The sequence below is a fragment of the Anomalospiza imberbis genome, chromosome 2 (genome assembly GCF_031753505.1).
Source record: "Anomalospiza imberbis isolate Cuckoo-Finch-1a 21T00152 chromosome 2, ASM3175350v1, whole genome shotgun sequence".
Taxonomy (NCBI): domain Eukaryota; kingdom Metazoa; phylum Chordata; class Aves; order Passeriformes; family Viduidae; genus Anomalospiza; species Anomalospiza imberbis.
Window position 1 is genome coordinate 73469244 of NC_089682.1, and position 27881 is coordinate 73497124.

General features: G+C 46.5%; 4 protein-coding genes across 8 annotated transcripts in view; all 4 read left to right on the forward strand.

Moving 5' to 3' along the window:
* The first annotated feature begins 17 nt into the window (after positions 1-17).
* On the forward strand, positions 18-1059 carry LOC137469181 (thyroid hormone-inducible hepatic protein-like). 2 transcript variants are annotated; one of them, XM_068181700.1, is made up of 2 exons: positions 18-493; positions 769-1059. In XM_068181700.1, exon 1 carries the CDS (start codon positions 74-76, stop codon positions 473-475), a length of 402 nt encoding a protein of 133 aa, XP_068037801.1. In that variant the 5' UTR covers positions 18-73; the 3' UTR covers positions 476-493; positions 769-1059. The 2 variants fall into 2 exon arrangements, with proteins under 2 accessions (XP_068037801.1, XP_068037800.1); XM_068181699.1 differs by having other exon boundaries at positions 19-493; positions 764-1059.
* A 5105-nt stretch (positions 1060-6164) lies between these two features.
* Positions 6165-7707, forward strand: LOC137469182 (mid1-interacting protein 1-B-like). Its single transcript, XM_068181701.1, has 2 exons — positions 6165-6643; positions 7380-7707. The coding sequence occupies exon 1, from the start codon at positions 6226-6228 to the stop codon at positions 6619-6621; it is 396 nt and encodes a 131-aa protein (XP_068037802.1). The 5' UTR covers positions 6165-6225; the 3' UTR covers positions 6622-6643; positions 7380-7707.
* Positions 7708-12295: 4588 nt separating this feature from the next.
* Positions 12296-17149, forward strand: KCTD14 (potassium channel tetramerization domain containing 14). Of its 2 annotated transcripts, none has more exons than XM_068181702.1 (2): positions 12296-12700; positions 15386-17149. In XM_068181702.1, exons 1-2 carry the CDS (start codon positions 12632-12634, stop codon positions 16055-16057), a joined length of 741 nt encoding a protein of 246 aa, XP_068037803.1. In that variant the 5' UTR covers positions 12296-12631; the 3' UTR covers positions 16058-17149. The 2 variants fall into 2 exon arrangements, with proteins under 2 accessions (XP_068037803.1, XP_068037804.1); XM_068181703.1 differs by having other exon boundaries at positions 12298-12691.
* A 2300-nt stretch (positions 17150-19449) lies between these two features.
* The window catches only part of INTS4 (integrator complex subunit 4), a 32596-nt gene continuing 24164 nt past the window's right edge, over positions 19450-27881 (forward strand). The window contains exons 1-10 of one of the 3 annotated variants that reach the window (XM_068181718.1): positions 19450-19606; positions 20416-20610; positions 22515-22632; positions 23327-23433; positions 23637-23822; positions 24893-24943; positions 25577-25665; positions 25923-26043; positions 26552-26623; positions 27641-27815. In XM_068181718.1, the coding sequence (XP_068037819.1) occupies positions 19553-19606; positions 20416-20610; positions 22515-22632; positions 23327-23433; positions 23637-23822; positions 24893-24943; positions 25577-25665; positions 25923-26043; positions 26552-26623; positions 27641-27815 (1168 nt within the window). In that variant the 5' untranslated portion in view covers positions 19450-19552. The other 2 variants (XM_068181719.1, XM_068181720.1) reach the window with 2 other exon arrangements.

Here is a 27881-nt window from a genome sequence, read left to right on the forward strand (position 1 = left end):
CCGCAGGGACAGGGAGCAGGTGACACTGTCAGAAGAGCCCAGAGCAGCACTGCAGAGCAGTAGGAGAAGGGCCATGGAGCAGTACTTCTCAGCCACGCAGAAGATGGAGCAGGAGGTGATGTTCCCCAGCCTGCTCCGAGGGGTCTTCCCGCAGCAGGAGGGGCCAGCCCCGGCTGCAGAGAGCCGCACGGACCTCTACGAGCGCTACCAGCTTCTCAAGGCCATCAAGCCCATGGTGGAGAAAGGCCTGGCCTCTGTCGCTGACCAGAGCCCGACCGGTGCCGACACCGACGTGGACACATCCTCGGACAGCAACGAGGCCGAGGATGCCCAGCTCGAGGAGCGCCTGTCCCACCACCTGACTGGCCTGCAGCAGGTCCTCACCCACCTCACCAGGGACACCAACGCCCTGACCCGGAGGTACAGCCAGATCCTGGAGCAGATCAGCCCCAGCGAGGGGCAGCCCAGCTGGTGACCCTGTCCTGGCCACCAGGTAAGAGCTGGGGACATGCAGAGTCCAGGGGCAGCAAGACAATGGGTGGCCTCCCTGCTGGGAGAAGTGCCCAACAGTGCAGGCCTGGGGACCTGCAGGGAAGGGCCTTGAAATGGGGGCTGTCCCCTCAGCTGGGGCTGGATGTCCCTCTCCATGCTGGAGGAGGGAACCCGTCCCATTGCCCTGTGCAGAGACTGCAGGGCTTCAGGCTTGATGGTGCGTGTGTCCCCCTGGGATGACCCTTGGAGTTAAGGAATGCTGCTGTTGCAGGACAGGCGCTGGTGGCAGGAAGCACAAGAGGTCCCCGTCGCTGACCACTGCAGGCTCTTCCCAGTCACGCTGGCATTCCCCACTCCGTGGCAGCTGATGGGATCTCCCGGCCCTGGCACCGACACCGGAGATGGTTGTGACCATGGCAGAACCAGATGGTGCCTTATCCTCATAGGAAGAAGCGTCTGGCTGTGCTGGGAAGGCCATTGGAAGAGCTGCAGCCTCGTAGCCTCCTCTTTATTCTCAAAGAGTGGCCCCAAGTTGGGAGTGTTGTGATGTGGGCCCGACCTCCAACAGTCCCTTGAGATTGCCAAGCCCTTTTCCAGCTGGTACCTGGACTCCAAGGGCATTTCCCCCTGTTTCTGCTAATAAAAGAATCCCTGGGAAGCCAGTGTTGTCAGTGTGCTGCTTTCACTCGTGGAGGGCCCCAGGGAGGGGCAGGGGGGCACTGGCTCTGTGGGGTGGGATCTTTCCAGGGCAATGCTGGGGAATGTGAAAGGGACAAAGAATCCCAAAGCCACGGGATTGTTTGGGTTGGAAGGGATCTTCAGAGACCACCTAGTGCAATGCCCTGCTGTGTGCTGGGCCAGCTTGCACTAGACCAGGTGGCTCAGCACTGTGTGCAATCCCAGGGCCTGTCCAAATGCACTGGCCACCCTGTTCCTTTGTGTCCCCAGCCCCAGGTAGAAATGTTTCTTCCTTTTGTTGGCAGCAGTACCACAAAAGCTGATTTCTGTGCACAAACAGGTTGAATCCGCCCAACAGTTTGCTCTGTCGGGCAGAAGTGAGGTGCAGCAGAGCTGTAGGTCACAACAGCTCTAGGCAGCACCCTCCCTCAAGACCCCAGCTCCATGTCCAGACATCCCAACTTTGGGATACACTGGAGATTCCCATCTCCTCTCTCCTGATCAGGCCATTTCTCTCAGCTGCTGAGACCACTCTGGCTTTGGCTTGTCCTGCCCCAGCGTGGGCAGCAGGGACAGGGTCTCCAGCCAGCTGTGGTTGTGTGAATGGCTGAGGGGACTGGGGGCTCTGGAGTGGGCAGCTGAGGGCAGACCCAGAAGTGCCCTCTGGGAAAGAGTCCTGGCCAGGTTCTAGGGAGGACAAGGACAGTTCTGAGGGGTTTGGGGCAACCAGAGTCATGGAAGATGTGTCAGCATGTGGTACTGGGGATGATACGGGGTCATTTGGAGATACATGAGGTGACATTTCCCCCCTTCTGAGCATGGCCTGGGGTGGGCTTCCCAGGAGGATGGTGAGTTGCCCCGGTTGCCTAACAGGTTGCCCAACAGGTTGCCCAAATAGCACCTCTGTGGTCACAGAGACCCAAGGAGGTCACTGCACCAGCACCATGAAGTCCTGGTTTTCTAGGAAAGCAACTGCCAATCAGCAAGTTCCCCAAATGAAGGCAAACACAATTCCCTCCTGCCAGAGTCAGGATTTCAGAGCTGATCTGCTCTCCCTGTCTCTCCCCATCCTGGGCAAAGTTGCAGCCTTGTCTTATCCAGAGGAAATGGAGCATGAGGGCCATACTGGGAGAGACCTGGGCCATCCCCATTGCCATGGGGCATGATGGATCTCTTCCTTTGGAGCTCTTCAGTCTCCATGCTGATTGCAGAGGCAGGTGTTGAACCATAAGGAATGGATGGAGACTGTTTCCTGGTGAGAAGAGGACTGTGGAGGGGATGATGTCCCTCTGGTGTTCTATCTGGCTCTTGCTCAAGGGTGGGATCTGTGTCCTCTGGAGAACACGGCTGGCTGTGCTGGTTTAGGCTATGGTAGTGATGATTTTCTTCACTTTGTGTAGGAACTCACCCCTGGTTGGGGTGAGCCGGAAAGGTGGAAAAGTCTCTCCTCCAATCCGTGTCTCCAAAGAAAGACTCAGTAGTCTTCAGTTGTCCGGTCTCAAGGTAGTTTATTGTATGTTATCTAAATGATTTTCTCCCTGAGCTGCTGCGGTCCGTTCAGCAGTCAGGCAAAGGCACACTCTGACGCCCAGGGGGCCGGTGCCTTCTTTTATATCATACATTGCGTGTTAAATGTTTATGGTTTTTCCCCAATGCCCATCACTTATATTGAACAGTGACTTTCTACTCTAAACCAATCTGTGAGTGCCAGCATCACCAAGAACATGAAGGTTAGGAAGAAGAAAGAAAGAGGACAGGGCACACCCAAATCCCTCCATCTTAGAACTTCTGATCCCCATGTACAAAACTCAGACCCCTCTGTACAAGGCCTAAAACCCCCCTGTACAGCACTCAAAAATTCTTCCTTTCACTTTATGACTACTTCTACTATAATATCTAACCTTTTGTGATTTCTTGTTCCTCCTGCAAAGTTGGTAAATTGTTCCATGGATCAGGTTCAAAGCCACAGGGGTCTGTGGCTGCATTCCAGGGTCTCAAATGCTTCTGACCTGGGCCCAGAACATGCAAGAGTCTCCAAGGGACATTCAGGGGTCCGACAACTGTGAAAGGTATGGTGTTGTGTGTTGGACTTTGCTCAACCTATGGTTGTTAACACAGAGATTATTTATGCTGAGCTGGTCTTGCATACACTGAAGGTCTTTGCTGATTTCTGAACTGCCATGCTTGTGAGGGCTCATGAGAACTTGGGAGGAATCACTGGTGGGATAGTTGATTCTAAGTGACCTAAGAATATTAGATACCATATGACATCATGCTCAGTATATATTGGAGTGATGGCCTTTGTCTTCCCAGGTCAGCAGTGATGGACCCTGCAGTCCTGCAGAACACCCACCTGCCCATGGGAAGCAGTGAATGAATTCCTTGCTTTTCTCTGTTTGCATACATGGCTTTTGCTTTCCCTAGTACATTGGTGTGTTTCAACCCTCGTCTTTTCTCGTTCTTGCCCTTGATTCTCTCTCTGATCTTGCTGGTGGGGCAGTGAGTGAGTGGCTGTGTGGCTGGCTGGGGTTGAACCCTGCTGGTGTCATAGCGAGGGACACCTGCAGTCACCTGCAGCGATGGCTTTGGGCTTGGGCAGCACTCAGGAGCTGGAGAGGCTCGTGGTGCCCCAGGGAAGTGTCACAGCAGGACACGGGGTGAAGCACTGACCACGGCTGTTGAACACGACCAGTAGGAGACGCAGGATGTCCCCAAAGGCCTGTGACCTGGAGCAGCTGGAAGGGCTTGCTGACGTGTTGTGGGCCGCTTGCATCCCCCCAGGACCCGTGGGTCTGTCTCTGAGAGCCCCTGTCCCTCCAGCTGGCTCCGAGCCCGGTGTGCCACAGGAACCTTCTGCCTGCTCTGATTGCAGGGATTGCATCACGCTGCCCCAGGGATGCGCCAGGGCCTGACAGGGCCCTGCTGCTGGCCACTGCTGCTGGCCACTGTTGCTGGCCACAGCTGATAAGAGGTTTCTGCACTGGTCCCAGTGGGATGTTGGCAGACAGGGCAGATCAGGCTTCTCTGGTGTGGCAGGGGGTGTTGGCTCTGTGCTGCCCTGGACAGGCTCCCAGGGCACCCACACTGTTGCTGGCCAGCAGGGGCAAAGATCTTCTTCTTCCAGATTGTTCAAGAAAATCAGAGTGGCAGTGCTTCTTTTAAATCTTTTAAGGCCATCATATCCATGAGAGAGCAGTGAGCTGGCACAGGGCTCAGTGTGAGGAAGGCAAGAGATAAAGCCCAGTTTTGACCCAAAATATCGAATGAGTAAGAAACCCCAAATTCCCTTCTCTAACCAGTTTCAGACATCCTAATCACACATGCTGCCCAGCCCCAACAATGGGGGGCCTGCCAGTTCCCCTCCCTTCCTCCAGGGTAGGTTCCTTGCCTGTACACCCTTACCTTTCAATTTTTGGGGTGCTCTGGCCTTATCTGTACCCCTGGCTGCTGCCTACCATTTTCCTGGGCAGATGCTGGGGGAAAAGCACCCCACAGATTCACACCCACTCACCCCTGGTCTGGCTGTGTGGTCAGGCAATTTGGCTGTGAGCCAGCAAGGTGTGCTCAGGGCAAAGGCATCCTTCCCATCTGCTCAGCCCTGATGAGGCCTCACCTGGAGTGTCCAATTCTGGTCTTTCTGGTACAAGAGAGATAAGGACATACTAGAGAGAGGCCAGTAAAGGGTCATAAAGGTAATAGGAGAGAGGGAGTATCTTCCATATGAGGAAAGGCTGAGAGAGTTGGTGGTGTCCAGATTTGGAAAGAGAAGTTTGCCAAAGTTCTGATCAGTGTTTGTAAAGATGTGATGGAGGTCAAGAGATCACTCCAGACTCTTCCTACTGGTGTTCAGTGACAGGACAGGAAAAGAGTGACAGGCACAAATTGAAACACAAAATAAATCCCATCTAAACATAAGAAAACCTTTTTTTTTTTTTTTTCCTAAAACTGAAGGTGCTCAAACACTGTCACAGGCTTAACAGAAATGGGGTGGAATCTTCATTCTCAGAGATGTCCAATATCCACGGTCCCATTGTTGACCTTGCTTGAGCAGTTTTTGAAGCAGATTGTCTCCAGATGTGTCTTCCAGCCTCTCCAGCACTGACTCTGTTTCTGTCCCTGCCTCGTGCCCCCTTTGCTGTCAGCCCAGGAGCTGGCTGGAGGCTGCTCACAGCACCTGATTGGAAGATGCTCTGCCAGGCCTGGGTGGAGGTTGGAATACTCCAAAGCAGGGCTGCTTTGGGCTGGGTCCCACAGTCTCTGACTCCTGTCATTGGCCCTCCAAGGACCTTCCTTCAGACTTGGAACTTTCATGTTTCTCCTCAGGCTGACAACTTCTGAATTTTAAAAGTACATTTTCTAACTCTCTAGTCCCTTTTAAATCCTGCTGCTGGTCATATTACTCCTTTAATAAGCATTTTGGGACAAGCACCTTCAGGCAAGTATCACCTATTCATTATCACCTTCTTTTAGCAGCGTTGCTCTCTAGGTCAGCTGCCATAGTTGGGCTGGGTGAGACCCACAGAATAAAGTGAGTTTTCAGGCAGAGCACATGAGAAATTCACCTTCTCTGGATAAACCTATCACTTGTTCTCCTTCTCCACTCCTCAAAACTTCCCAGATCAAGGCAGCTTTTTCATGGTGCTGCCTTCAACCTGTCTGCCCTGGGGGAAGGGGCTGGACTCACCATCCTGGGCCTCCAGTAAGGACAGTGGTGACAGGGCAGGATTGGAAAGTTCCTGACAGACCCCAGGCACCTCCTCACCACCACACTCAGAGCACAGGGATGTAGTGGGACCCCCAGCCAGCTCGGATGAAGGCCACAGGGAGGCTCAGAAGAGATTGCACAGAGCCAGGGACATGGTGTAGCTCAGCCCTAGCTGGGCTGGAGCCAAGCCCCACCCCAAGGCCATCCAGCCCAACCGGGGCTGGCAGGGGAGGACGGCAGGGAAGGGACATGCCGCAGCACTGCATAAAAAGCCCCCGCAGGGACAGGGAGCAGGTGACACTGTGTCAGAAGAGCCCAGAGCAGCACTGCAGAGCAGTAGGAGAAGGGCCATGGAGCAGTACTTCTCAGCCACGCAGAAGATGGAGCAGGAGGTGATGTTCCCCAGCCTGCTCCGAGGGGTCTTCCCGCAGCAGGAGGGGCCAGCCCCGGCTGCAGAGAGCCGCACGGACCTCTACGAGCGCTACCAGCTCCTCAAGGCCATCAAGCCCATGGTGGAGAAAGGCCTGGCCTCTGTTGGTGACCAGAGCCCAGCTGGTGCAGATACAGGCACAGACACAGCCTTAGATGAGGGTGCAGACAGCAATCTGGAAGAGCGCCTGTCCCATCATGTCAATGGCTTGCAGCAAGTTCTGACAGACCTCACCAAAAACACCAAAGCCCTGACCCGGAGGTACAGCCAGATCCTGGAGCAGATCAACCTCAGTGAAGATCAGTCCAGCTCTTGAGCCTGCACTTCCCGTCTCTGAGGTAAGAGCTTGGGGATATGCAGTGCCAAGGAAAAGCTGGCTGAGGGGTAACATACTTTGTCCTCATGTGCCATCAGCTGTGTGGTGTTATAATGTTTGCATCACACCCCCAAATCCCAGGAGTTCTGAGTCTGCACTTCATTGCTCAACAGAAACATCCTTCTGGATGTGTCTTTCTCAATTGCCATTGATGCAAGCTGTGTCAGAGAACAAAGGCAAGTCTGTGAGCTCCACGTTGTCCCCAAGGCTCCCCAGTTTGCAGCACAGGCAATTTCTTTCTGCTGCTGACACAAATGATTCCAGGAACAAAAGGGATGGGTGGTTGAAATACCATGACTAGACTCCAGGAGCTGCCAGACACTGGTGCTCCAGTTATTTCTCTTTTTTCTCTAATAGAAAATGCAACAGTCATTTTTAGGGAGAAGTTTCGCACTTTCAGGTTTCCAAATATCTAACATTGGCACACCACCTGCAAACAGCTCAGACACTTCAGTCTTGCTCTAGCCTGAAAAGCAAACCCATTCTCCATACTGGTGGGACTTTCATCCCTGAGGCCCCTTGGGGAGACATCCCCATGATCCATCAGAGATGGGGCTCATGGCCAAGGTCATTGTAGTGAAATGGAGAGCATAGAAAATGATAGCAACAACAGAGGGCATTAACAAGACTTTACCCTTATTTAGGAAGACACCCAAACAGGAATGAGGACATCCTGACCATGTGTGTTATTCCCACAGGGTCTGTTCTCCAAGCCCAGTGGCACTTCTTCTCCTGAGTCAAGTCCCACCGAGGAGCATCCTTTGTGAGCAGCACAGAGCTTGGCTGTCTGCCTACTGGGTGCTGCCTGTACAATCTGACTTGTCCCATGGCTGATCCTGTCAGCAAGCTTCCTGCTTTGTTTCACTCCTGTCCTAGGGGAATTTCTGCAGGGCAGAAATGAATGGTTTGTGTAGTTGCTTTGTAGAAAGCATCTGTAACTTTGAAGTGATGCTGTTTTATGTGTGTGCCTAAACCCCTCCAAAATATTTTCTTTGGAAATGTAAATAAAATGTAAAGCCTTGTGCAGATGTGTCCTGTGTTTCCTATCAGCTGTCACTCCTGTCGAACTAGCGTCCCCCAGGACATAAGGGTGAAGGACCTTGGCCACCAAGGCCAGGCTTCAGTGCAGGGAGATGAGCTGGGTTCCTTTGGCAAGGCTTTGCGATGAATGTTCCCCCAGCTCTCTGTCTCTCCCACCTTGAAAAACCTTGGTGTAATCCTGCCATCATTCTGTGCTTGGTTCTGGATTCCAACCTACTCCCCAGCATCTTTCCCTTCCCTTCCCTTCCCTTCCCTTCCCTTCCCTTCCCTTCCCTTCCCTTCCCTTCCCTTCCCTTCCCTTCCCTTCCCTTCCCTTCCCTTCCCTTCCCTTCCCTTCCCTTCCCTTCCCCCCCTCCCTCCCCCCTTCCCCCCCTCCCTCCCCCCTTCCCCCCCTCCCCCTTCCCCCCCTTCTCCCCACCCTCCCTCCCCCCCCACCCTCCACCTTCCCTTCCTTCCTCCCTCCCTCCTTCCTTTCCTTCCTTTCCTTCCTTTCCTTCCTTTCCTTCCTTTCCTTCCTTTCCTTCCTTTCCTTCCTTTCCTTCCCTCCCTCCCTCCTTCCCTCCTTCCTTCCCTCCCTCAACATTCCCTTCTCTCCTGGATTCCCAGCACCATATCCTCTCCTGCTGGAGCAACCTGTTGGAATCCTCACAAGCCCCAGCAAAACAAGTGAGGCAGTTCTGCTCCTCCTTGCTTGGCCATGACACACTCCAGAGCTGAAGATAGAGGAGAAGGTGGAGATGCTCAGCTGGAGTAGGAAGGCAGGACCTTGCTCACCTCTAATCCCTGTGAACCGTGGGGAAACCAGGGGCAAAGCCCTCACTGGGTGGGTGGGCAGGAGCTGTAAGCTCTTCACAGGCAGCTTGGAGCCTTCAGCACAGGTTGGGTCCCACCTCCAAGTGACTCATTCCTTCCCAGATACACCACCTTGGGAAGTCCTACTGAGCTAGGCACTAGAGGAAATCGTCCCCTTGCCTGTTCAGGACATTTTTAAAAAACTTCAGCTGTTGAAATAGTGCTCCTTTGGCTGAACAAACACTGGTTCTCCATCACCTTTCCACTTTAGATTACAAAACTGGAGATCTCTGAGCATCTGTGGTGAAAGGAGGACTGCCACCATGCCCTGTGTTGCAGGGTCTGGTTGTGTTGTTCGTGTTGCTACAGGTGCTCTCTGAATCTGCTGTATCACAAAAGAGAAATAACATCCTTCAGGCTGAAATCGGAGACTCATCAGCTCCAAAAGCCTCCATCTAAAATAAACAGATGTTCTGCCTGCCTGTTTCCTCCACTCACCTCCAGGCAGCTCCATGCCTTGCTCATGTATTCACGCTGACCCCTCTAGCAGGGTCCTGATTGCTCAGCAGCAATTGAAGATCCACAGCACTGTAAAAGGAAGACGAGAGCAGGACCTTCCTGCCTTGCTTTTATTTTAGTGAAACTCTAATTGCACAGAAAATACAAGAGAAAAAATTGTTGTGCTGTTTAGCAGTGGAATGTACTGTGGCAGTTCAGATCTCAGATACAAGCCTTCAGCCATGCATCCTGAGAAGGTGGGTGGAGCTGATAAATGGCTGGAAGGCACCAGTTAGGAATGCTGACAGTGTTTGCACAGCACGTGGTGTTTGATTTAGGAGTGGTTCTTGAATGCTGAGTCTCCTTAACAGAGGCTGACAACTGAATATATTAAAGAAATAAATACTTTATAAATACTTTTATGGACAGTACTATTTTCCAAACTGATGTGCAGTCACAGAATCACAGAGTGGTTTAGGTTGGAAGGGACCTTAAAGATATCCCAGTTCCAAACCCCCCTGCCATGGGCAGGAATGTAATCTATTGGATCAGTTTCATCAAGGCCCCATCCAACCTAACCTTGAACATTTCCAGGGGTGGGGCAGCCATAACTTCTCTGGGCAGCCTGTGCCAGTGCCTCATCACTCTCTGAGTAAATGTATGTGTCAGCACAGAGATATTCCAGCTCATGTTATATAAATATTTATACAGTTTTAAAAAAGCACATATTTATTCCCCACAAAGTCACTGTCAAATTATTCTTCTTTGGTAAAACCAAATTTCTAAGCATTAATATGATTATTTTTATGATTCATATTGTGGTTGCTCATCCAAGGTCCAGGCACAGGCTAATTCTTTCATGAAAAAACAGGGAAAGGATGGTCCCTGCCTGAAAGAGCTTACAGGCTAGGAAATATCCCTTTTACATCAAATAAAAACTATGAGCAGAGGAACCAGACCAGTATATTCATCACACTGAAGGACCAGCCGTGGTTGGTGTAGCAGTAGAAGAGAGTTGTGGACATGAGCTGGCAACTATTCTTTTTGCTAAAATGGTAAGGATTTCTGTTGTGGAATTGAATGCCATTAGCCACCCTTGATTCTGATTTGGGGAAATCTCTCAGATGAGCAAGGTAAACTCATCTACTGCTCTTCACCCTGCCCGAGTGAAAAGCTTGTGTGAGCAGACAGGTGATGGTCCACCCGTCTTTCCAGCTCTGCAGCTGCAGAAGGAAAGGTTACCACCTCCAGCATTGAAGACATGGTAGATGTGAAGTCTGTCAGCTATATCCAGGATATTATCTGAAACATCTACGTAAGCCAGGCCAAAGAATGGGATTTGCAACCCTTAGAGGTCTGGGACACACAGATGTTACAGGTCTCCCTGTATTCCAGTAAGCATTAATCTTTTAAAATTTATTACAAGTCACAAAACCTGGGGTCCCACGCAGACCTCACTGGTGCATCCAGCAACACCAATTCTGCTGGTCTGGCAAAGGGAAAATTCAAGCATTTCTATTCAAAGCAGCAGAGATAACTCAGAGGTTATCACTGAGGATCTCCGAGGATGCTTAAGAGAACCAAAAGCAAAATGTAAGATGGGTTTAATGATAGGTTTACCCAAATACACAAAGCATTCAAGAGTCTGGGCCCAGCTTTGAGGGAGCCTTTCATGAGGACAGGCTTCAAGGGAAGTGAATCAATCTAAATTCTAACTGTTTTTCCCTCTGTGCCTCAAGCTCCTGCTCAGATCAATGCCATCTTCTGAGAGGATACAGATCCAGCAAAACCCCTGGGGTATTCCAAAGCAACAAAGCTGGTGTCTATGGCCACAATGCAGATTTTGTGCAAATTATTTTCTTATATACCATGCTGTCAATTTTCATAATTAACATGACCCCCAGGAAAATTTTTAGGAAGTGCTGTATTTTTCTGAGCTTTTTCTTTTGGTTGCTGGCAAAGGGAAGCATCTTGAAACAAAAGAGAGTAAGGCAAGGTTGGTAGAGGGGATAACACCTTTTATTAGACCAACAGAAACTGGAAACAAATGGAAAAAAAAAACAAAACAAGCAAGATGAAGCAGAATCTGACAGACATGGGAATGCCTCATGTGCCCTAAAACATGGATAGTTTTATCCATCTGTATCAGCTGATCTAATAAAAGATATTGTCTCTCATTACAAACATTAAGTTACATCTCTGGACAATCATGTCCATGGCAATTTTGCCACCATAATTAAACAAAGACACAGAAGTGATGAGTGACCTGAAGACAAATTTGAAAGCAACAGTGCACTTAAAACCACCTAGAATGAAATAAAGGAGACCCTGCAGGGCTATGGTCTGGTTCTGGAGAGGTTATTTAGGCTAGCTATGATGTAATACTCTGTGTTTAATAAATTAACACAGACAGAGAATCATCATAGAATCACAGAATGGTTTGGATTGGGAAGAAACCTCAAAGATTATCTAGTTGCAACCTCTCCCCCCCGCCATGAGTAGGGACACCTTCCACTAGAACAGGTTGCTCAAAGCCCCATTTAACCAGGCCTTGAACATTTCCAGGAATGGGGCATCCACAGCTTTTTCAACCTGTGCCAGTGTCTCATCACTCTCACAGTAAAGGATGTCTTCCTTATATCTAATCTAAATCTCTCCTCTTTTATCTTCAAGCTGTTCCCCCTTGTCCTGTCACAATGTGCTCAGGCAAAAATTCACTCTCTTTTTTTTTATAAGCCCTCCTTTAAGTACTTTCAAGTTCACCTTCACTACATCCTTGTGAGTGTTTTGATTTTGTGATAGTCTTACAACCACTAAATCTGTGGTGCTGTCCACATTCTATATTTGGTGGATACAGGATATTAGAAAACAGTCTCATGCAAAGATAATTATCAAATATTTATGGCCAATTGAAGAGTTCTGAATCTCTGCTCAAGCAGAGATTCATGTTTGGTTTTATTTACCTTGCACAAATTACTCAGTGGCCAGGGATTGTATGGGTGAGGAAGAAAATGCCACCACCTTGGACAGATTGTAGACACCCTGTAGATCTGTCATCAGTGTGAGTAAAAAATGGGATCAGTGAAATTGTTTGGGATAAACTGTGCTATAAAGCAGCAGTGGAGGCATGGAGGCATTTTTGGCACGGAGGCCAAAAAGCTGTGAAAATGTTTACTGGTTTTGATACAACCAGTTGTCAAGGCAGAGGTAGACACACAGGCGCACCTCACGGGGCTCATTGGAGGAGCCCTGGGCCTCCCTTGGAAGGGTTTAGTCACCTCTCAGATAGCAGCACACGAGGTGTGCTGGCAGCCAGCCCGAGTCCACCCTGCACCTTGCTGGTTGCCAGAAAACTAATGAGCAAGAGCAAATACTTCCGCTTTCAGGCTGTCCCCTCCCCTCTCCCTACACTTGCAGCTGGAACCAGGACTCTGCCTGGGACAAACTGGAACCTCCGTGGCAGCAGCTGGGCTGGGAGCAAGGGAAAGGCGACCCAGCAAAGAAAGACCAAGCCAAAGAGGGTTGGAGCACAGCTGGAATCCATCCTGCGTGTGGGGTAGGACACCAGCACTGAGCAGCAGGTTTTCCCAAACAGCTGAGCCCTCAGCTCCTGGGGAAGATGAGTATTTCGTCAGAGCACAAGCCCCTTGGGAAGCAGGTCACCGGCAGCCTGCATATGGTGAGTAAGGTATGTCCTCAAGGGCACAATTCCCTCATGCAGGATCAGAGCACCCCTACATGTAGCCCTAATGGACTACATTTGAGTGGGTTTTTTTCCACCATATGCTAATCTGAAGACACCAGGCCTCACCAAATATATCCCTAAGAAGAAGATTCTAGTTAAAAACTAGACTGACTCTGGCCTGTTTTCACCTCTTGTGTTACAGGAGGGCCAGGTCTCTCACAGGCATGCAAGATCTGACAACAGCAAATAACCAGAGCGGTTCTTCTCCTTTGGCAAGAAATGGATTTCAATTAATATGAACTTTAATTGGTCAGTTCCCTAAATAAAAGCTTGTTTTAGGTTTTGGGGGTTTGAACAAGTCTTATGAGTCTCTAATGATACCAAAGCTGCCCTGTGTTGTTGACATGCAGGATCATCAGGTGGGAGCAGTAGTTTTTCTGCCTATAAGGAAAATTAATGGCAGTCTCAGACAAGCGGCATGTAACTAGGCAGAAATCAGTGATGAGATTTTTTTTTTTACTCTCCTCTGCCCTCAGTCTATTGCTAACTAGTTTGTCTTCTTAGCTAAAGATGAACAACCTCTTCTCCAGACCTCTCTGTATTAAGAAAACCCACTTGCACAGCATCCTACGTTGCACTTTTCAGATGTAAGTTGCAAAATGCTTCCCCATGGAAATAACTGTTTTACAGATTAGTAAACTGATGCACAAATAGATGGAATTACTTTCCTGAGGGTCACCTTGCTGGCTAATTACAGAACTGGGAATCAGCTGGTGCCAGTACTTCCAGTCTGCTGGGAACCACTTTGATGCCAGGTTAAACCATTAATCAAGATGCAAGAACATGAAGTTAGTTGGGCTACTGTGTTAAGGAATAACATGTTATCCATTTGTATTAGTGACAAACGGCATGAAACATCTGACCTGCCATCTGAAAAAGGAGCAAAGGCTCAAAAGCCTGAGACTCTCCTGTCAAATGGTCCCTGGTGGGGAGTGCTGTTGGTAGCTCTTGGACTAACAGCAAATCTCCTAGGGAGAGACTTGACACAGAAACAGCTTTGGGCTGTATTTCAGTAGGTGGAAATCACAAGATAGTCTCAGACAGAATAGTGCTAGTCATCTTGACCCAAGCATAAATTATTGCTCTTGAGTTGAAACTACCCACACTAGTGCAAAGCAATATTCCAGTGGGGTCTTTGGCCTGAATCTCCTGTTGCTTCCCTGGCTTGCTTAGGGTGTGAGCAAGTTTCTGCTAAATCTGATTGTTTGCTCCTGTTTAAAGGGAAGGTCTCCCATTGCACCAGGTTGTCGGTTCCTAGTCCCATCCTTTTGTCAGCTCTGTGCTCGTTAAATCCTCTGTCAGCCAATCCAGCCAACCCAGCTCACTAAGATGAAAGAGAAGCAGAGTTGGCATGAGGTGAGCAAGAGAGCACATAGATAGGTACAAGAACAGGACAGGGAGAGGGCACAGGAGCCCCCCCTTCTCTTGGTGTGTGCTGCGAGATCAACTCACGTCATCCCGTGGGTCTGTACCCGTGTGATCCAGCTAAGCACTTAAGTACACACTTCACCTGAGGCATGTGACCAGCAGCACTGAGGCAGCTCTTTTTGTGATCAGATCCAAGAAAGTGCAGGTGAGCTCCTGGAAAATAGGGTTGTTTATTGACTCATGCCTTCCCAATGGCAGGTGTGGCCCTGGCCTGGCTTGTGACTTGCATTACAGTAGTGCTGGCAGGAGGAAAGAAACTGTCTTCTTTCTTTCTTCCCTTTTATTTTCATCTGCTGAGTGCTACATAAAATGACCAAGTGCAAAGGGAAGCTAGTAAAATTTTTCAGAACTGAACATACAGGAAGGCAAATTTTAAAAGTCCAGCTTTCCAGGTATTCAGGCCTCCTTCAATTCACACAATGGTGTTAATACAGAGGGTTGAAAAATGCAAACAAAAATACAATCATTACATTTTTTCCCTCTCAGGTCCATGTCAGTTGCATGAAATATTTCCTTTACTTTCTAACTAAAGCCATCATACTTTTTTAGGTGCTTTGCTAAACAGCTTCTGTCCTTCACCTCTGACACGATGGATTTTTGTGTTTTACTTCAGTGTTTGCAGCTGAACCCCCAGGATGAGTGGAAGCCAATTCCACCTATTTATAAAGTTTAAAGAGCTTTAGTTTTTCCTTTGAAGAGGAACGAACAATTCAGATGATAAAAATGAAGTGGCACAGCTTTGGGCTCTATCTTTGTCCCTCTGCACAAGGGATGGGTGAGAGTTCACGTACTGCTCTTGCTGTAGGTGGCCCACAGGGACAATGCTTTTAAGTGACTTAGGAGATCAGGGTTGGATCCTGTAGTCACTCCCAGATTTCCTAGGCAGGGTACTTCTTTTCCATCTTTCCCACCAGGAAAACGACACTTTCCTACATCCCAAAGATGAGGTGAGGACTTAGCCATTTAGAAATGTCCAAGTCTCTGCTGCTCTGGTTGCGAGAGTTGTATTAGCATTCTGCATCTGCTTTTTGCAATAAATCAGGTGGAGGTTCCCATCTGATACCCACAAAATGGGAGCTCATACTGCTCTTCACTCATTCTATCCTCCAACCACAATCATCTGTCTTTTCCTTGACACTTCCATGTTGATGACCTCAGACTGATAATGCACATGGCTTTTTGTCACTTTTTTTTTTTCAGTTGTCACCAGTTGTGGAGTTAAATGTTGGTGGGGAGATGTACACGACAACATTGAGCACCTTGAAGAAACACCCTGGCTCCAAGCTGGCAGAGATGTTCACTGGCCAGCCCAAACTCAGGACTGACTCTGAAGGGAGGTTCTTCATCGACAGGCCAGGCACCTACTTCAAATACATCTTGGAGTACCTGCGCAGTAACCAAGTGCCCAGCCAGTGCATCCAGGACGTCTACAAAGAGGCATTGTTCTATGACATAGAACCTTTGATCAAGCAGCTTGAGGACTCCCCACAGATCTTTGGGGAGCTCGTGGCGAGGAGGCAGTTTCTGGCTCGTGTGCCCAACTACAGTGAGAACATCGAGCTGATGATCCGCATTGCGAGGGCGGAAGCGGTTGCATCTCGACAGTCCAGCGTCATAGTATGTGTGGTCAGAACCGAGGAGGACGCAGCCAGGTGTCAGGATGCCTTGAACAGTTTGGACGTGGATAAAAAATCCGTGGTTAAGTTTGGCCCCTGGAAGGCTGTGCCAAGTATTTCTGATCTGCTGGACTGCATTCAAATGGATGTTGAAGCCAAAGGGTATAAAATATCCTTTCAGCCCCATATTGCTGAAAAAGGTTTTCGCTTCAAATCTCATGACTTCTTCTACAAGTTCCTGTTCACCTGGTGGTAGCAAAGTGCCACTCTTGATAGGGAACATTAGAAACAATCACTGGAACAAATTAACCTGGACTGTGGAGACTAAACCACTGACCAGAGGGACAGGAAAAAACCCACAGGCCAACTAAAGGATCTCCTTTGGCTGTTTGCCATATCAAAGAGCACTTAAGAGCCACTTTACTTGGGCTTTAGGGGATAACTTTTTAGGGGATTTAAAAGGCTCCAGAAAAAGGACAAATTTTACTCTTCAGTGTTGGTTACTATTCATTCAGTTCAAAGAGATGGATCTGTGAATTGAGCCAACCTCACTCAACCTAAGGGAAATGAATAATCCCAAATATGTCTCATGGACATGTAGAGTTGTTCTCTCAGTGCAAATGGGAACAGGCCATATATGTGGAAATCCTGACTGAAACAGTGCTATTACCACATACTTGAATTAAATTTGGTTTCTAAATGGGAAGGCAAAAGCTATTCTTCTCCCTCCTTTCTACACTAGAATCTGGGTTAAAAGGAAAGATTCAGTGTCCTATGATCGCTTCTTATTCCTCCAGCAGACAGCCTACTCTCTACTCAATGTATTTATTACCATTATTTATTATTTGTTGTGAAGGAAAGACAGAGAACCTCAGCTACGGTCCAGGATCAACAAAAAGCAAAATCATCACTGATGTGAGGAGTTTATAATCTAAAGACACACACTCCTCTTTCAGTCCACACAATCTTAATCTCTTTCTTATGACATTATTATTATTATTATTATGCTATTTCTAACTACATAAGCTCCTGGAAGAATTGGGAAAACCTGCCATGATTTGGTGGGAAGTAAGTGGTACTGAAGCAACAGCCTGAAAATTCTCTTTTACAGAACACAAGTTGCATTCTACAATGTGTTTTTAAAAATCTTAGAATTTAAAAGTTTATTTTTGTACTGGAGATGGCTTGGGTTTAGTCGCTCTGAGAATCATAATGGCTGATTTGATAGGGATCACATTTCCTTTCCTTCTTGGAAGATGGATTTCTTCCAGTCAAGGACAATAACCACAGAATCATAGAATGGTCCCTGGGATTTCAAATAAATAAATTTTAAAAATTTTTTGAATGAGGCAGAAGTGCTTTATTTACTGGCATTTTCTCCTCAAGATCCCCGAATTCTAAAGACCTGAAGTTTTATCCTTAGGGAACAGATTTGAACCATTCCTAATTAATCTGTGTGTTTATCCTAGCATGAACCTCCCCCCAGTGACAGTCATGAGTCACTCCAGCGACTGCGGGGCAGTTCTGCTGTAGGTGTGAAGGGACTCTGAATTCTCTCACATTCATAGCCTTGGTAAGAATGGATGCAGTCAGTGTCTGAGAGGACAAAATGTTTAGGAAATTGGCTCTTTTGATGATAACCAAGTGGTTGGTGGTGCTCAGCCTGGAGGAAGAGAGATTGAGGAGGCTTCCTAGTAGACAAAAGGCTGCTATAAAGAGATCTGTTACACTTTGTACATACTAAGGGTGGGGAAACTGGTTTAAGTCACAAAAACAGGGATGAAAATTAGATATTAGGAGAAAACAAATCTCAGTGTAGAATAGTTAAAACCTCACACCAACCAGCCTCCTACGTCTATAGGACTGCTGCCATGAGAAACTTGAATTGGTACACACTCGAATCCTGCGTTCAGTTTGGGGTCCCTCACTCCAAGAAGGACATTGAGGCCCTGCAGTGTCCTGGAGAACGGCAGTGGAGCTGGGGAAGGGTCTGGAGCACAAGTCTGATGAGGAGCAGCTGAGGGAGCTGGGGGGGCTCAGCCTGGAGAAAAGGAGGTTCGGGGGTGTTATAAACGCCAATCACTTGGTTTTTAAAATTTTAAAAGTTTAATAATAATAAAATGGTTATAAAAATAGTAATACAATTAGAGTAATGAAAATTTAGAGTTAGGACAATTACAAGACAATAAAAAGCAAAGAATTACGGAAGTCCGGATGCTCTCGGGCACTTAAGCCCGATAAGCATGCCTTGTGAACAAAGGAATAATCTTTAAAAGCAGTAGCCTGTTGCATATTCATACATCTCATACATGATGCATAAATTCCTTGCAAATTAAGAACTTTTCTGGTTTTTGTCAACTTCTTCCCCTTAATCCTGGTGGTTCCATAAAGACGGAGAGAAGGTGGAAGAATGTTTGTCTTTTCCGATAAGGAGGCCGTAATTCTTTATGGGTCCCCATCATTGCCATCTCTGTGCGAAGAGTTTCTTCATTATCTCATCTCTTGCTTGAGTTAGTAAAAAAACCCCCACATACATAGGTTCTATTTTAACTACAAAACTACATTTACCATACTATTAAAATGTTAATACAGCACTTCTAATCAATATAACATAATACATATAGTATTCAATTTAATATTTGCGAAAAGCCAATCATAAAATATGCATTTTTCACAGGGGGGACCTTATAGCTCTCTACAACTGCCTGGAAGGAGGGTGCTGCCAGGTGAGGGACAGGACTAGAGAAATGGCCTCAGGTTGTGCCAGGAAAATAATCAGGAAAAACGCATTCACTGAAGGGGTGGTCAGACATCGGAACAGGCTGCCCAAGAAATTGGCCGAGTCACCACCCCTGGAAGAGCTCAAAAAAAGTGTGGATGTGGCACTTGGGGACAGAAATTAGTGGTGGGCTTGGCAGTGCTGGGTTAATGGTTGAACTCGATGATCTTATAAATTTTTTCTAACTTTAGTGATTCTACGATTCTGATGGAAATAAATTTTCTAATTGTTTCTAATTAATTGTTTTAATTAATCATAATCGGTATATTATTTATTAGCATTGCCTTAGTCTTAAGTCACTTTTAGCCAGCACGTAGGTAAGTTTCTTTACACAAACTGTTATTGTTAGTTTGATTGGGAAAATCATTGAAACTTTAAGTTTTGCTTAACTAGCCCTCATATGCTTTGATGAACAAAACCTGCCAGAGAGATGTATCTCTGAAAGTGGACACAAAAATGCAGAATTTATAGACTACACGGGTGTTTTGCAGAAACCAGAAGATAACAAGACTAACAAAGACTCTTCGTACGTGCTGCAAAGCTCCCTACCCGGGAAAAAGATAACAAAAAGACTGAGAAATGGGGACTGATTAACGTGAGAAGCAAGAATAAATAACTAATAGAGGACAGAATACTAATTAATGAAGGGAATTATATAACAAGAACTGATGAACATTCTTTCCTTTTTTGCTAAAAAAGCACAAATAGGTGGGAAAGTCGGCTTAAAATCGAACACCAGTGAAAGAAACCTGGGCGTACTTTGTGGGGAAACAGACGCCCTGGGGCGGGGTGGGCGGCTGGGTCTGGCTGCGGGGCGGGCCGAGCCGCGGCCGCCATGTTGGGCCCGCGTCCCCATGGCAACGGGAGGCCGCCGGACCATCGAGTGCGGCCTCCGGGCGGAAAGAGAGGCCGCACTCGGGCCCCTCCCCGCGGCAGCTCTATGGCTCCTCTTCCGGGTTGCGCGGCGGCGTCATGGCGGCGCACCTGAAGAAGCGGGTGTATGAGGAGTTCACCAAGGTGGTCCAGGTAACACGTCTCCCTGGGCCAGGATGGACGGCTCCGAGCTCTGCCGTGCGGCGAGAGGTGCCCGCGGGTGAAGCGGAGCTGTGGGGAAACCCGCCGGCCCAGCCCGGCGCCGAGCCTGGGAGCGCCGCCCGCTCTCCGAGCGTCGAGGCTGGGGCGGCCCCTGAGGGGTTGGAGAGGAACGGGACGGGTCGGCCCCGAGTTTAAGAAGGCTAGAGCTGCCGGAGGAGAGAGGTCTGAGGGAAGATGTTCCCCTCAGGGTGAAGAGGGAGAGAGGTTGTGGAGTCTCTCTCACTGGAGATACTCAAGAACAGTCCGGACGCAGTCCTGTGCAGTGTGCTCTGAGATGGCCCTGCTTGAGAGGGAGGTTGGGCGAGATGACCCCCTGTGGTCCCTTCCAACCAGACTCGTTATGTTGATTCTTTGACCTGAGCAGGGCCGCGACTGCTGCAGGGAGGAAGCATCCCCCAGCCCGCGACTGGGGAAGGAACTACAGCGAGTTTCTGGCTGCTCCAGGCCGGTGGGAGTGGGAGAAGTCGTGTTTGCCCTGGATTAGTTGTTTGGTGTTGGAAGCAGCAGGATTTGACCCAGCCTAGGGTGGGGAGAGGCCGAGTTTCGTGGGGACAGGGATTACGTGGGCAGGACAGTAACATCCACAGGGGCGTGAGGATGTGTTTCTTTCTCAGATGGATGAAGGAGGGGCTAGTGATTGCCGTGGGACATGGGAGCTTCCTTAGGCCTCCCCATGTTCAGTCTGGGAAGGAGTGGGTCTGGATACACTGTGTTTCTGAGCCGTGTCCCTCTGCCCACAGCAGCAGCATGAGGACCTGTCCACTAAGAAGCTGCGGCTGACCAAGCCCAGCAAGTCGGCAGCGCTCCACGTGGACCTGTGCAAAGCCACCTCGCCTGCAGATGCCTTGCAGTACCTGCTCCAGTTTGCCAGGAAGCCCGTGGAAGTGGAGAGTGTGGAAGGAGTTGTCAGGATCCTGCTGGAGCATTATTACAAGGTGGTGAAGCTGGGAGTCAAACATGCTTGCTCCTTCTGCTCCTGTTTGCTTGGTGTGGGACGTTGAACAGGGGCTCACAGGCTCCTGTGTTGCTGACTCAGTTGCCAACAGCCTGGGCTGAGAGTGAGCAGCTGTAGCCCTCGACCCAAGTGATTTCTGATTGTGTTACTTGATCCCTGTGCTGATGGTTTCAGCTGCCTGTGACAAGTTATCCCTGCACATGGCCTGTGTGGTAGTTAACTTGGCAAGGGACAAAAGACATGTCAAGTTTTTCAGGGAGCCCAGCTGTCTAGAGCTGTTTCAGCTTTATCCAACATTTTCCTGACTGATGTGTCCTTACCTTGTTCTTAATTTTCTCTAGCAGTGGAGAAACCTTTTCGTTATTGCTTATGTAGTAAAAAAGAAGCACTTTTAAAATCACAGAATCATGGAATGGTTTGGGTTGGAAGGGACATTAAAGATCGTCCACTTCTGACCCCTCTGCTAGGGCAGGGACACCTTCTGTTAGACCAGGTTGCCTGAAGTTCCATCCAGCCTGGCCTTGAGCACTTCCAGGCATGAGGCAGCTTCCCTGGGCAACCTTCTCTGGGCCAGTACCTCACCACCCTCTCAGTGAAGAATTTCTGCCTCATATCAAATCTATGGGGAAAACTGTCCAAACCTCTCCAGTTAGCGAGCATTGGAACAAGGAAATGGCCTCAAGCTGCTCCAAGGAGGTTTAGATTGGACATTTGGAAAACTTTCCACACTAAAAAGATTATCAAGCACTGGAACAGGCTGCCCAGGGCAGTGGTTGAGTCACCATCCCTGAAGGTACTTCAAAGATGTGTAGATGTGGCACGTGGGGACACAGTTTAGTGGTAGACTTGTCAGTGCTGGGTTAAGGGTTGGACTTGATGATCTTAGAGGTCTTTTCCAACATAAATGATTCTCTCATTCTATGAAATGCAGAGTTCCTGGTCAAATAACAGATTATTTGTACTTGAAGTTTGTTTTGTAGCTTGTATTAGAAGAGAGACTCATGAACCTGCAGACAGGATCACACTGGCAAGCACACAGGCTGTTACAGAATCCAGCTTTTAAAAATACTGCTTTCAAAACTACCATAGCTGACATTATTTTACTCACAGACAAAATTTTCAAAAGAACTTGTTTCTTAGTACTCCATAACACTTAAACTTTCCCTGATCATCCAGAAACCTGACCCTGAAAGCTGTAGCTGCAGTGGAAGTTATGTGATGATTTATTTGTTTGAAGTGTCATTGTTTGTTTAAGATGGTCCTGTAGCCTTGTGCTCCTTCATCCCTATATATTTTGGTAGGACAGTCCCCATACAGTCCTGATGACAGCATCCATTGTTCAAATACATAGCTTCAGTCCTAAAATAAAAAACACATCTCAGTTCAGTTGAGAAAGGGAATGCTGCCTTGGGTGTCACTTTTGTCACTTGGAGGCTGTGTGTGGCACTGAAGTCTCTCTTAAACACTTGACAGATATAACAGTTGTAACTGTAAAATTTCTTATTGAAAGATGGGATATTTGTTACTGTAATTTTTCTGCAACTCTGAATTTTGCACAAATGCTTGGTAAAATCCAAGTATGACATCCAGATGACTTTTTGCCTTTCTACTTTGCATTGGATATCCTAGGCAATACAGTGAAAGACGGACTGTCCAGTTTTGACCAGAAGTCTTGGGTGCATGAGTCTCTAGAAGCCTCAAAATAAATCTCTAAAATGCATGAACTTTTGAAATTAATTTTAAAGGAATATTAATTGATGAGGGTTACTTATGTAATTATCACATGACAGCATTTGCTGTTTCTTAAATGGGTAGATGTATGTTTTCTTTTTTTTCTTTAACCTTGCTGTATTGGGGGTTTTTTTGGATGTTGTTTCCTTCCAGGAGAATGATGCCTCTGTAAGACTGAAGATTGCATCCTTGCTGGGGTTGTTGTCAAAGACTGCAGGATTTTCCCCAGACTGCATTATGGATGATGCCATTAACACCCTTCAGAATGAGAGTAAGTCTCACTTTTGATGTGGTACTTGAGGTCCAGGTGGAATCATGCTGTCAAAGCATTTGGGACATTGGCAAGGCCTTACATCTCAGATGTATGATTGGGAATTGCTGCTTAGAGTATTTATTTTCTGATTTTGTGAATGATGACAGATAACACCATCACATTCCGAGGAGGAGAAGAATGTTCCCCTGACCTGCCTGCTCTATATCTTTGTTCTAAAGGAATGCAAAATTTGCTTTTGCATCTCCATCTGAGAGCTGTTGCTTCTGAGGTTCTCTGTTCTACAGGACAGTTTTGCTTAAAATGGAAATGTGTTTGAAGAAAAGTTTTTTTATATCATGCTAGAGACCAGCTCATCAAGCTGTATCAACAGGAGTGTAGCCAGCAGGTCTAGGGAGGGTATTATACCCTTTTACTCAGCACTGGTTAGGCCACATCTGGAATACCTCATCCAGTTTTGGGTTCCCCAGTGCCAGATTAGTGCTGGGAAGGTTGGGTGAGTTCAGCAGTACCACTGAGGTGGTAGAGGATTGGAGTATGTGATGTACAAGGCATAGCTGAGGGAGCTGGGCTAGTTCAGGCCCTGAAAGGAGAAGGTTTCAGGGTGGCCTTCCAATGTGGATCAGTCTCTGATCCTGTAGCTGGTAAGAGTTCAGCAAAGCAGTGCATAGCCTTTCACTCTTCTGTTTTGCAGAGTCTCACCAAGTCCTTGCTCAGCTGCTGGACACCCTGTTAGTGATTGGCACAAAACTCCCAGAGAATCCATCTGTCAGGATGAGACTGGTGGAGGTAGCCTGCAAGGTAAGGAGGCCACCCTGGCCAGGAAACTTTGTCACTGCCACAAGAAAAAAACAAAGGTAGCCAGTATTAAAATTATTTTAATTTTTCTCAACAAACTGGTACAATACTAACATTAATAACTGCCAGGAAACATAGCACGATGTTTCAAAGGGCTGAAAGAACCATAAGAATTTAGTTACATCTGCTCATCTCTTGTTCCACAGCATCTGACAGATTCTTCTCATGGTGTAAGGAATAAGTGTCTGCAGCTAATTGGCTGTCTTGGCCCAGTGGAAAAAGGTGTTGCAAAAGAGGCTGAAAGCCAGGCAGCCAAAGATGTCCAGAAGATAATAGGAGATCATTTTAATGATCAGGACCCTCGAGTTAGGACTGCAGCTATAAAAGCCATGGTAAGTGTAGCTGGTACTGTGGAAGAAATGGCTTGGGGTTGTATCAGGAAGCTGAGAGAGAGCTGCAAACTAATCCACAGAGGTTTGATTTAGAGATCATTTTAATTAAATTAGTAAAAGCCTTTTCATTGTATCAAAACTACCTGAAAAAATAAGGTAGGTCTTGAAATATTAGAGTGACATGAGATCTGAAAGGGCATTTGAGTGGTTCATAACTTCTGTTTCAGCTATAGCTGAAGCAGCTTTTCAACTTGTTCATTCTTTTGAGTGTGTGTAGGCTCTTTCTTTTAGTGACAAATTTATTTCTTGATTTAGTATTGGTTACCGGAACTGCAGTAAACTACTAGTGCTCCAAAATGCAGTAGGTATCTGCTTATGATAGGAAATCTGTGTGATAAGTCCAGAAAGAAGCTTGTTTGTTTTAAAGCAAACATGTAGCCTCATGGTTACATTCATTAGCATTCTCTAACTGTTCATGATATATACTATATACTGGGTTTTTTTTGTGTGGGGACCTTTCAGAAGCTTTTAGCTTTGTAGAAATGCAAGCAAAGACCATGCATTTCAAAATACTGCTTAATGTGAGTTTCCTGTAAGTGTATGGGATACAGAAGTTTCTCTATTCCCCTGAAAGTTTATAATAATATTCTATCTAATGTGATGGTCAACAAGGATCTTTGAATTAATGTTACTAAACTCCAGAGAAGGAAGATTCATTTGAGGAGATCCGATTGCACTTGAATCTCTCTGAAATCTCTCTCTCCTGGACGTTGTTACGTCATCCTTCTAAAAAGAAACAATGTAGGACACTTTGCTGTCCCTGTGGTTCAGTAACAGAAAGATTGCCCATGAGTTTTCATGCCATGTAAATGCTACTTTTGGATCCATGTTTCAGGAGTGGTAGTAAAGTAATTAATTATCTGTTCTAATTGTGGTTGAGTTATGGCTAACACTAAAAAATTATTTGAAGGTTGGGACAATGAACGGGCAGTGTATAACTTAGTCGGTGTTGCTTAAACCTGTACTTACACTTTCTTGCATTGTTTTTTGTTGTTTTTTTTTTCCTGCAGCTACAGCTTCATGAAAGAGGATTAAAGTTACAGCAAGCTATTTATAGTCAGGTAAAACGTTATATTTGTTTTGTACTTGTTTGCACATCTTTCTCTTTGAGTTCTCTGGCAGCGTGTTTTGTGAGGAGGAGGGCACTGAGCAGAGGAGGAGTATTTTACACTTAGGTTGCAGATATTCCTTGTTGTTGTATGACAGTGGAAATAAAAGGTTATTTTGCATCCATTATGCTTGAATGCACTAAATCATATGCTTTGTTGTATATTGTTTGTTGGGAAGGTGATCATGGAAAGGGCAAGGCATGATGAAGGCATTCCTATCATCTGGCAGTCATAGTCTGGGAGTCTTAAACCTTTGTTTATTGGAGAGTACCCATAAAGCTTGTATCTGTTATATCAGTAAAGCTGTGCATCTACAGCCTGTATCAAGTCAGTTCTATTGCAGACTCACATTTCATCCTTCTTGCATAGTACAGGCAATCCTGGAGTTTTAAACATGTGCCTGATTGACTTGATTAGATCTAGTGTGCCTGATCAAACGTAGAAATACTAGGGAGTAGCAGGGAAGACTGGGTTCATTTTGATTTTTAATCTGTCCTAACTGTTTTGTGGTAAGGATGCTGCTGACATTGTGGGAAGTGAATGACACCTCAGGTGGAGATGTTTCAGGTATAAATGTTCTTTCAGGCCTGCAAGCTGTTGGCAGATGATTATGAACAAGTGCGCAGTGCTGCAGTTCAGCTGATTTGGGTCCTCAGTCAGCTTTACCCTGAAAGGTATGTCCTGTGTGCACTGTCCTCAAGGTACTGGCCAAGTAATCATCCTAATGCTGAGAATTTTGTGCTAGTAGGACTGAGGAGGAGCTGTAGGAAACTGATGTGTACAAATGGCTGATGCCTGATGAGAATGCATTGATGCAGTGAAGTTTTGGTTCCTGGTATTTGTTGAACATTCATAGGAAATCAGCATGGTTGTTTCTTATTGATGCCATCCAGTATGGAATCCAATCAACAAACTGATTTCTCTATGTCAGCATCGTCCCGATTCCTTCTTCTAATGAAGAAATTCGCTTGGTGGATGATGCCTTTGGAAAAATTTGCCATATGGTTAGTGATGGTTCCTGGGTTGTAAGAGTACAAGCTGCAAAGTTATTGGTAAGTTGCATCCTTTTCTTCTCTGGCAGAGAATAGTTTCTCTTAAGTTACTTGACTTTTCATATATATTTGGGAAAAAAAAAAAAAGAATGGGAGGATATTTAAAACTGTATAGGTAAATTTATCCCAGAATTCTGAGGTGAAGTAAATGAGGAAGGTTGAGGAAACCCAACAGTTTTTCAGCTCAACTGTATAGTGATTCTTCCCTTGAGAGTAGATGGTTAAAGAAAAAACCAAATCCTTGTCATAATTTCCTGACCCTACTTCTCTACCACAGGACATGTGAACCAACTGAACTCAAGAAAAGCCCCATTAACCTCAGTGGGAAAATAAGATGTTCTGATTAAGTTCACTTTTTTAGACTCTGATGTACAATACTGTCAGGCATTGCATAAAGCTGTTAGAATGAGTGGATAAGATTGGATGCCATATTGGGATAAGTCAGGAAATTATATGATGCAGTTCAGAATAATCCTGTTCCGTCCTTTTGATATTTTTTTTTCTTTAGGGTTCTATGCAGCAAGTTAGCTCCCATTTCTTGGAGCAGACCCTTGACAAGAAGCTCATGTCAGATCTGAGGGTATGTAAGTGTTTAGGTTTGTTTCCTGTGTACAGGTGCTAAAATTACACAAGAGGTATGTTAATATTGAGTGTGCTTGTTCACCTTGTCCTTGCCTGAGGGTTGATGAGAGTTAATTGATGATGACAGGTTTTGTTTTAGATTAAAGTCAGTGAAGCAAATGCTAGTTTTAGATTTCATTAACCAAGCATGTAAGAAACAGCTCTAGGCTATTCAACTTTTGCAACAACTGAGAGGTAAACGTTTGTGTTGTTCTGATAGTTTTTGGTTAAAAGCTTTGCTTATAGTGTATGGAAAGATTGTATCCTAGTTCTAGGAGCAAGCTCTTGGAAACATCCTGCAACATCTGATCAAAAACCATCATCATTTCAAGAAACATGAGTAGCTAAAAGTCTACTCAGCTTTGTGAACAAAATTTTTCAGTAATGTTTCTTCCTTAAGTAACAAGCTCAAGGTTATGTTAATTTTTTTCTGTCTACAAAAGAATGATGAAGAGCTGCTGTTTTTTGTGTGCTGCTTGGTAAAGGCTGTTAAAGAAAGTGCTGCATAGCTTTATTTAGAGCATGTGGGAAAAGGAGGCAGACTAGCAAGCACACTAAATGAATATCTCATTTTACACATTGCTGTACTCTGGATAGTATTGATAGCATTTAAGTATTTAATTGCAGTTTAACAAGTTGAACTGCAAAGTAGTAGCATTTCTGCAGATCACTTATTGGCTTCTTAATTAGATGGGCCTTTGTTCTGACCGAGTTTGGCTGTTTTTACAATGGATGTCTAAGAATATGTTAATTAAAATGTATTTGTTATTATCCTTTCCCTGCATCAAAACTACAAAGAGTTACTGGCAGTTAGAAGTAGCCATAGAAGAGTAGGTACTGTTTGCTTGTCTTAGCACTTGCATGTGTGTCAATGTCTAAGCCCCCAGCTATGTCTGTTTTCAGATCCCAGTTTAATATTTTGTTCAATCATCTTGTGAAGTTTACATGGTTGTAACTGAAATGCTTGTTTGGACAGAGGAAGCGCACTGCACATGAACGAGCCAAAGAGCTCTACAGCTCTGGGGAATTTTCAAGTGGCAGAAAGTGGGGAGATGATGCTCCCAAAGAGGAAATCGATACTGGTGCTGTGAACTTGATTGAATCAGGAGCTTGTGGGGCTTTTGTTCATGGCCTGGAAGATGAGATGTATGGTAAGTGTTAACTGGCCACGGAATAGCTAAAGGGAGGAGATGTGTGTTGGCTGATGAGCATCATCG

What these genes read in the sequence shown, in the direction of transcription:
- LOC137469181 (XM_068181700.1), top strand. Translation starts at nt 74, where the DNA reads ATGGAGCAGTACTTCTCAGCCACGCAGAAGATGGAGCAGGAGGTGATG.
- LOC137469182 (XM_068181701.1), top strand. Translation starts at nt 6,226, where the DNA reads ATGGAGCAGTACTTCTCAGCCACGCAGAAGATGGAGCAGGAGGTGATG.
- KCTD14 (XM_068181702.1), top strand. Translation starts at nt 12,632, where the DNA reads ATGAGTATTTCGTCAGAGCACAAGCCCCTTGGGAAGCAGGTCACCGGC. An exon ending in GCCTGCATATGGTGAGTAAG is followed by an intron (nt 12,701 to 15,385) that starts GTATGTCCTCAA and finishes TTTTTTTTTCAG; the next exon opens with TTGTCACCAGTTGTGGAGTT.